The sequence below is a fragment of the Coffea eugenioides genome, chromosome 4 (genome assembly GCF_003713205.1).
Source record: "Coffea eugenioides isolate CCC68of chromosome 4, Ceug_1.0, whole genome shotgun sequence".
Classification (NCBI taxonomy): Eukaryota; Viridiplantae; Streptophyta; class Magnoliopsida; order Gentianales; family Rubiaceae; genus Coffea; species Coffea eugenioides.
This window is the reverse complement of record NC_040038.1, coordinates 42,846,281-42,855,339: the sequence shown is the minus strand read 5'-3', so window position 1 is coordinate 42,855,339 and position 9,059 is coordinate 42,846,281. Positions and strand designations below refer to the sequence as shown.

Genomic DNA, 9,059 nt, shown 5'->3' with positions numbered 1-9,059 from the left:
TGATGATGATGATGACAATATTAACAATAAATAAGTTACTAAAATTTGGTAAGCATAAAGTAATATTAAGCTCGGTTATTTGTGACTCTTTAATGTATCTTATGTTTTTTAATTACCTTTAATTTCTTTAATACCTTTTTTATAAACTAATATGTATATAATTAGTTAAAATTTTAGAAAAAATGCTTTGTATAACTCCTTTACTTTTTATTTAATGAAGGTTAGTTTTGAATTTCAAATGGTTAAAAGATATTGAAGTGAACATTTATAGCATGAGAGTGAATTATTTACAATTTTTTTAATATTTTAGATAATTAATAAATATAAAAGTATTTATGACGTATTAATATTGTCATGAGTTAATTATGATCAGCCCAACGGTTAGACTAGTGACTTTTGACTTAGTCATTTTTTTGGGTCAAGGAACGATTTGAGTTTCAAAACCTTGGTTCATTGTCTACATGACTTCCTATTTTTAAGACTTCGGTAAATGTATTTGGTTAGCAAAATTGTAAACTATCTACTTTATTTGGAATGATGTCTTTTAAGCGATATTCTTTTTGACAAGCAGACAAAATGCAAGTAATACCTAGGACAACTCCTTGTCAAAGTCAATTGTGGGCTTGGAAGCCAATCTCCGAAATGAAGGCTTCGTAACATATAAAATTTGTTAGTTGAAGTGGTAAGGTAAAGTCTCAACTTTAAAAAGACCTCAAAAGCTTGGACTGATTTTAAAATTTCTACTTAAAATTGGATTATATATGTCATTGACCCGTGATTCAAGTCATCTTCTTTCACGTAATAGGCCTCGGTAGCGGCTTCAAATCCTCTATTCCCAAAGTAGTATCTGTTTCCTTTGTCCCTTATTTATACAGCTGTCACGTGTCTTTAATCTTTTGTTAACCCAAACTCAAATAAATTTTAGATTAAATAACTATTTCTTGCAAACAAGTGAATTTTGGAATAACTAAAATTTAATTATAAACAAGAAAATATTACCTGTGACAATTGCGTTGAGCACAACATACATTGGCTATTTGGTTCCCATATGTTTAAACCATCTCTACTACCAGTAGGACCTTCATGCACATGCTTAAAAATAAAAAATATAAATGAATAATTATATCATCAAGACTCAAAAAAAATTATATCAGCATAATATCTAATTAAAAGCTTGCTTTTCATGCAAACAAACCCATGGTTTATTTGAGTTTGGGTTAACAAAAGATTAGAAACACGTGACAGCTGTATAAATAAGGGACAGAGGGGACAGAGACTACTTTGGGGACAGAGGATTTGAAGCCGACTTCTCCAAACTTGTAGGCTACCTTTAGGCGCGGCCACGAGGAACTGGCTAAAAATTTTCATTAAAATACTTTTTACTCTTTTGCTAGCCAAATTCCTATAATTAGTACCAATTGTCAAATTTAAATAAAATCCATCAAATAATGTAATATTTGACAAATATCAAGGGAAAATATTCACAAATTTAATATCAATTACACACCCTATCAGTGAAGGATGAAAAAATTTATTCAGCAAAATGTGATAAATATTTTGAACGCTTTTCCGTATAAAATTTGTCCCAAATATAATATTTTTCTCAATTTAGTGCCTAACATATAAAATATGTTCCACTTTAGTCCCTAGAACCTGAATTTGTCTAACTTAGTATAATATTGTATCACTTTCATCAATGAGTATACTTAAATGAGATAAAATTTATATTTTAAGAATTAAAGTTTTTATGTAAAATGTAGGGACCAAAGTGAAAATTCAAATATAGTTAAAAGGTGCAAAGAGAAAATTCAAATATAGTTGAAAGATGTAAAGTGAAATTAACCCCTTGGGTTTGAGTATGCTAGATATTGTGCTTTCAATAAATCTTTAATAATTTAAAAATACTCAAGTAAAATATTACTCCCTCCGTCCCAATATTAGAGACGTTTATAGGGAATGCAACTTTTTATGTACAGTGGTATCATTATTGACAGCCAAGCCTTTGTTCCAAATTTACCCCGTCGCAAGTACAATGGTCAGCTGCACTTTGTGTTTTCATGGAGTAATGATTTCGTGGGTCCCATCTTAACCAAAAGCATCCCTTTGTATGTTAGAGACACGCACTATTATTGGCCTTATAAAGTGAGAGTTAGTCTCACGTACTCCTCTAGCTTCTCCAAATGGATAATAAATAGCAGGTCCCACCAAATTTATTTGGATTTTCTAGCACATGCACTATGAGGGCAAGGACGGAATGTTAGAAGGAAAATAGTGTAGCGTGACTCTAATTTTGGGACAATGAAAAAGGTGAAACATGACATTAACAATGGGACGGAGGGAGTACTATTTTTTCATAATTAGTTTGTCTCAATTTAGTCCCTAACATATAAAATATGTTCCACTTTAGTCCCTAGAATATGAATTTGTCTAACTTAGTTTAATATTTTATCACTTTCATCAATGAGTGTACTTAAATGAGATAAAATTTATATTTTAGGAATTAAAGTTTTTATGTAAAATGTAGGGGCCAAAGTGAAAATTCAAATATAGTTAAAAGGTGCAAAGCGGAAATTCAAATATAGTTGTCAAATGCAAAGTGAAATTAACCCCTTGGAGTTGAGTATGCTAGATATTGTGGTTTCAATAAATCTTTAATAATTTAAAAATACTCAAGTAAAATATTACTACTTTTTTCATTATTGGTTTGTTGTCATCAATATTTAGAAGACAACATTAGTAGTAGAGTTTTCAATCTCATATATTTGTTCTCTTTTGTGTACTTGGAATCTCTTTTGTAGTTGTGGAGTTTAAGGAACTGTGGTATATCGGCGATTAAGTAGTTATGCTTTCATGATATATATGTTTATTAATTAATAGTTAATTTGAAGGGTAAAATTGAAATCACAAAAAGTGACGCTAAATTGTTTACACTAAACCATACTTCTACTATTATTGTAGGGATACTACTAAACAAGGGCCTAGAGAATTCCAAACCAAAATTGCCAACTGGTAAAATATTAATCGAAAAGTCGGTTTTGACTTCTACAATGAATATATGAATATAAATATACAAATAACTACATCAGATGTACGTACATTTTCATTGAAACTAGACGTTCTACTCAGGAGCAATGGAAGTGCAACGTGTTCTGCACATGAACAAAGGGGACGACGATGCAAGCTATGCCAAAAATTCATCAGGGCAAGTAAGTAACCACCATCTGTTGTCCATTTATATAGATTTCTCTCTATAATTCCAAGGCTTAATTAATGGGTTCTTTTGGATAAGGGCATATGGGTGGATATGGATCCCAAGCCTGTTTGCACAAGTTTTTGATAGCAAATTGACTGAACTTTTACTGATCCATCTAGTGGAAATTCTAGAATTGTAATAGATATGTAGAATTGTAATAGATATGTAAATCGTTCTGCAAAACGATTGATTCGGGGGCAGGCTTCTGAAACCAAGGTCTTTGCGTTTGCAGAATGTAAGCTTATTGTGCTTACATTCTAAATTGCGCGGACATCCGAGTTCACTGAGATCTTGGATTCTTCGGCAATAAGAACATTATACTATTTGTGCTTGGTGTTGCGGGGGCACATGCAGTTTCGCCTCACACCATTGGCATTTCTTGGATATATGATTCTAGGATATTGCTAAAGGAATCAGCAAGTGCCAAAGTTTAACTAAGAAAATTAGCATAAGTTTTGCCAGCTATGGTTCTGCCTGCAAAAGAGTTAAATGATCGGCTTTCTTTTCCTGGCATTTGTCCAGCTCGCATTCACAATGCTAGATGCCTCTACCACAGACGACGCTTTTGCAGAATGCACATCAAATCCATCATAATATCAGATAATCATGTTTACCTTGCTTCAATGATATTGTTTTCTCATTCAGATTTTTTTCTATTACTAATGGACTTCAAATTCTTTCCTCAAATCTGCTTTGTTTTCATACTATATGTTTTGCTTCTTTTTTTCCCCCTCTTATCATTTTCTTTCCAGAAGTTGGTGATAATGAAGGTGAAGCATTTTCTTGTACAAAGCATAGAGAAGTTGTTTCACTCTTACCCAAGTGCAAAGTGCATAAGAATAGCAGATCTGGGATGCTCTTCGGGACCTAACGCCTTGGTGCCAGCGGAGAATATGATAGAAAGTATTCACAAAGTTTATCATAAATTGGGACATAAACCGCCTTCAATTGAAGTTTTCTTGAATGACCTCGAGGGCAATGATTTTAACAACGTTTTCAGGTCATTAAGCAAGTTTTATGATAAACTTGAAAAAAATGGAAGCAAACGCGGATCATGTTTTGTTGCAGCTACGCCTGGTTCTTTCTACGGCAGACTTTTCCCAGATCATTCCACCCATTTTATACACTCTTCTTATTCAATCCATTGGTTGTCTCAGGTTAGTAATTCTGTAATCTTTTTGCCCACATTAGGTACATTCAATACCTATGTGATTCAAAAGGGCTTCATTTTTGAGGAAGCTTAAAACCAAGAAAACAAGAAAAACAAGAAATAGCATATTAAACAGACAGATATTGGCTGCAGGTTCCTAGGGAATTGGAAGTTGAATCAGGAAGGGGATCGAACAAACGCAATATTTGCTATACTGTCACAAGTCCGCCCGGTGTGCACGAGGCATTCTTGGATCAATTTAGAAAAGATTTTACATTGTTTTTGAGGATGCGCTCTACGGAGATGGTTCCTCAGGGACATTTATTTCTCACTCTTCAAGGAAAGATGGATGAGAATGACAGTTTTGATCACTGGGTGTCCGTTGGGATGACTCTGAACGACATGGTAATGCAGGTAGGTGTTTCTCTTCGTGTTACCACTGGAGTAAACTATCAAGAGTTTTGGGATGAAGTATTTTGCAAAAAATAAATAAAATAAAATACACCACTATTCTATTTAGAAGACTTTATGAATAATCTAATCCCCCAACAGTATGGAGAAATGGGTGAAAGGGATGCCTTTCTGAGTAATTAATAAAAATTTGAGTTATTAATGGTAAATGACAAATTTTTCCTTCATGTACAATGTATAAAGACATAACTCATATGCATAATTTTAATTTGAATTCTAAATTTTGTAAATGTGACATGCATCTAAACTGTTTTAATATATATATATTGTAGGTGTAGAAAAATTTCTAGATTACACAAAGTTAATTGTTTGCTTTCAATAGGGAAAAAAAAAAAAAAAACCTCTTTCACAAAATTTCCTCAAAAGTAGCAAGTTGCAAAGTTCCTATCAATCTAAAGCAAACATCATGCCAAGTGTGCAAAACTCAATCACCTCAAATGACAATGGAAATTATTGTCACTAGTTGATGTGTTAAAAAGTTTTCCAACCCCAATTAGTTTCATATTAGATTTTTAACTGATATGCTAGTGCTCAATTAATTTAACTAGCTCTGGCTCTATGAATAATGGAATTGTGACAGGAGCCTTAAATTCTTCTTTCGCACCACTTCTTTTCTTTTTTCTTTCGTTGTCTGATCCAGGGAATGATAGAAGAAGCAAATTTAGATGCGTTCAACATTCCATTTTACGGACCATCAATGGAGGAACTAAGGAGCATAATTGAGAATGAAAATAGCTTCAACATTTTGAGTCTTGAGACATTTAAGTTGCACTGGGACGATTTCTACATGGAGGTTTTTAAGAAGAAACCGGAAGATAATTACATCAGGGGGGAGTATGTGGCTGCGAGCTTAAGAGCCATACTGGAACCTATCCTAACCAGTCACTTCGGCGACGCTATCATGGATGAATTTTTTCGCAGGTTAGCAAAGAAATTATCTGAACATCTGGAGGTAGGAAAGGGTTATGTTGATAATTTGGTCGTTTCCCTTGGAAAAAAGTGATACGATCGTTAAACTACAGAAAGTGATACCGGAACCCATGGCTCCTCAAATGTCTTCATGAATCAGACAGATGAATTGAAACGAGAATTCGTCTTCATGTGGATTTTTATAGCTTCGTCTCGAACCTTTTATTTTATGGGTCTCCACTCCCGGGCTTGTTATTTTGTTTTATCAACTTCTTGTAAGACTTGCCTCCTTTAGAGACACTTGTGGCTCACATCATTATTTCTAATTGGGTAAAATATAGTAAACCCTCCTGTGGTTACGGAAATGGATATGAAACCTCTTCATTGTTTAGAAACACCCACTTAACCCCCTTGTACTTTGAATTTATTTAGATTTTACCTGCTAACCGGCTGAGAAGCTAGCGAGTGACACTGACGTGACCTAATGGTCGCTGGTGATTGAAAGAGACTTATTTATGAAATAAGATACTAGTTTTCATTCTAATTTTGCCCTCCATGTCCTTTACAAATGAAACCCACCATAGTTGTAGTTTTGCAAATGAAAAAATTGGGCAGAGAGATGCAAAACTAAGACAAAAATTTGTAAGAGTGTAGCACAACTTTGGAGGGGGAAAAAAAAGCTTTATTCAAGGGAGAAGCCGAAAATGTCAAGCTCCCAAAACTTTGGCAGTGGATCGAGGGACCTAAGTTACCAGAACCAATGATGTTTCTGCAAGAATAAAGCAAAGATCAAGGTAGTGGAATCTGAGAAACCATCAAAATGTATGTTGTATTTTATATGTGAAAATGGTGCTTGTTCATTTTGGGCATGGTGCAGCCCAATTAGTAGAGAGGAAGGCACTAATGAATCATCCTGCCAAAGTCCATACGTGGAAAAGGTTTCACCAACTGGACCTGCAACGGTGGAAAGATTTTTCACATCTAAGCAAGGAATGGAAAGTAACAACTATAACATCATTATGAGACTACAGTTGAAAATTCATAATGTCAAAGCAATGATGGGGCTGATGAAGATGATGATGATGGTGTATGTAGTTGTATCTCTTTTGTCACTAATTGTTATATGTATGAGATGAATGTTGGGGACAAATTGTAGTGTAAAAGTATTGTAGCAGAATCTGGAGTTGGGACAAATTGTAGTGTAAAAAATATGTAGAAAATGAGGGAGTTGGGCACGATAGAAGATTTTGTCATGTCCAATATGTTGCCACATATTGCATGTAATGAAGTACACATTCAGGTTTCAATTAAGAAGAACGAATGAAGCTGCTTTTGTTGCAGGACATTGAAAAAATACATCACAAAAAACTTAAAAGACCCGAGATTTCACTGCAATGAACTTGTTAAATTAAGACATCTTCAGCAAAGATATGACCAGCAATACTGCCATCCACAACCATAAAAACATGGCATATTGCCACAACCATACCACAGTGGTATCAGTATGCCATAACATGGCAAAAAAAATTTAATTTTCTAATTTCAATAAATATTACAATCCAATCCCAAAAAGGTTCACCAGTAATACTGCCACAAATGCCACAACAAGGCAGCATATTGCCACATCCATACCATAATGGTATCAGTCAACAAAAGCATAGCAAAAAATCTGAGTTTTCTAATTAACATAAGCAGTATATTCAACCAACAAAGGGGAGATAACTGCAGTTCATTTTCCTGGTCTCTTAGAACCACAATGTCGCAGGCTTGACATCCTTGCAACTGGTTGCTTCCTCTTTGAGGATCTATTTTGCTGGCTTTCTTGGTTGGTACCACTTATAGGCTGAATTCATTCCTGCATTTAAGTCCTCATGGTTAGTATGTAAGTAGAGCACAACACCCAAAAATAGGCAATTAAGAACTAGTACTTGTGAAAGAGTAGTAGCAGTAGTACTTGAGACACTAGCCTGAGCTACAAAAGCTACGGATGTTGCATTTGAAACTGCTGGACCAACTTTAGATGCCTATAGTTCAAATCGAAATGAATGAGTGTATAAGTAGCAACAAAACAAACTAAAGAATTGATTTGGTTTTGAAATGTTACATTACTTCGTAAAGTTTGGACTTAGCGTGAATTGTTGATTTGCAGATTCTTATGTTATGTCCAGATTTCAAACACCTTCACCAGTTAACTGCAAGACCCTTCCTACTTGCTTTCTACTAATTTGTAGACTCATTTGGACCCTTATTCCTCTGCTTCTTTGGCCTACCAGTCTGTTTTTTCATCAATGGTGGGTTCAAATATTGCATTTTGCTATCCACCCAAGACTGTTTCGAAGAAATAGGACCAATTGTGAAGTTGTAGGCCGTAAATATGCTTCCCTATGGTAACAAACATCAATATATTGCTCAAATTCCAACTTTTTGCTCTGAATGCAGGCAACCGCATGTACGCATGGAATGCCATTAAGTTGAAAATGACCACAAGTACATGTTTTCATCTCCAAATTGACAACATTTGTCCTTCCATAACCATCAACTTCCAACTTCCCATTGCCTCCATAAACCGCAATACAATTTCTTGCATTTATCTACAGTTTCTCCAACTTCTCATGAATGTTTAGATATAAAGTGCCACCATGTTTCAGCATGTCCTCTCGTTTGGTTACCAATCTTTATATTAATCTCCTCCAAATCCACTACAGCATTGTTATTATTGGCTCATTGACGAGCGCGGGATACACATATACAATTTGTTCATCCACAATCAAGTTTTACTTTTATAAATTCTAAATATCCCACATGCGATTTTTCGTAAGTATACTAGTCGAGAGCGAGTATAGGGTATTCAGAGTCGATCCCACAGAGAAGATTTTCAATTACCGGTGATTTTCGAACTCCTTTATTATCTAAACTATCATAAACATAAAAATAATGAAAATAACACTAGAAAACTCCTAGAGATATGAAATTTCTTACTACTCTTGCAAATGAGATTACCGGTTAAGTGAATGCTATTATCTTGACTAGTTATGGCGTAATTTCCTAATGTATGTGAAATCTACTCTCGTAATGAATCAACTATACTTGTAACTAAACCATACCTACTCTCGGGATTATGAAATTAACTACAACTTCATTTCTTCTATAAAATTACATGAAACAAATCACTAAACCCACAAAGGTGCTCATCTACTCTCGTGAGTGAACTCCCTAGGTTTATCACTTCTTTGAACTAGTGCTAAATTTCAATTCTTATTGCAAACTTAACACCTT

General features: G+C 34.4%; 1 protein-coding gene across 1 annotated transcript; it reads left to right on the top strand.

The window, feature by feature from the left end:
- Window positions 1–3,131: 3,131 nt before the first annotated feature.
- On the top strand, window positions 3,132–5,877 carry LOC113769425 (monomethylxanthine methyltransferase 2-like). Its single transcript, XM_027313871.1, has 4 exons — window positions 3,132–3,206; window positions 4,006–4,410; window positions 4,557–4,817; window positions 5,515–5,877. Exons 1-4 carry the CDS (start codon window positions 3,132–3,134, stop codon window positions 5,875–5,877), a joined length of 1,104 nt encoding a protein of 367 aa, XP_027169672.1.
- The last annotated feature ends 3,182 nt before the right edge of the window (window positions 5,878–9,059 follow it).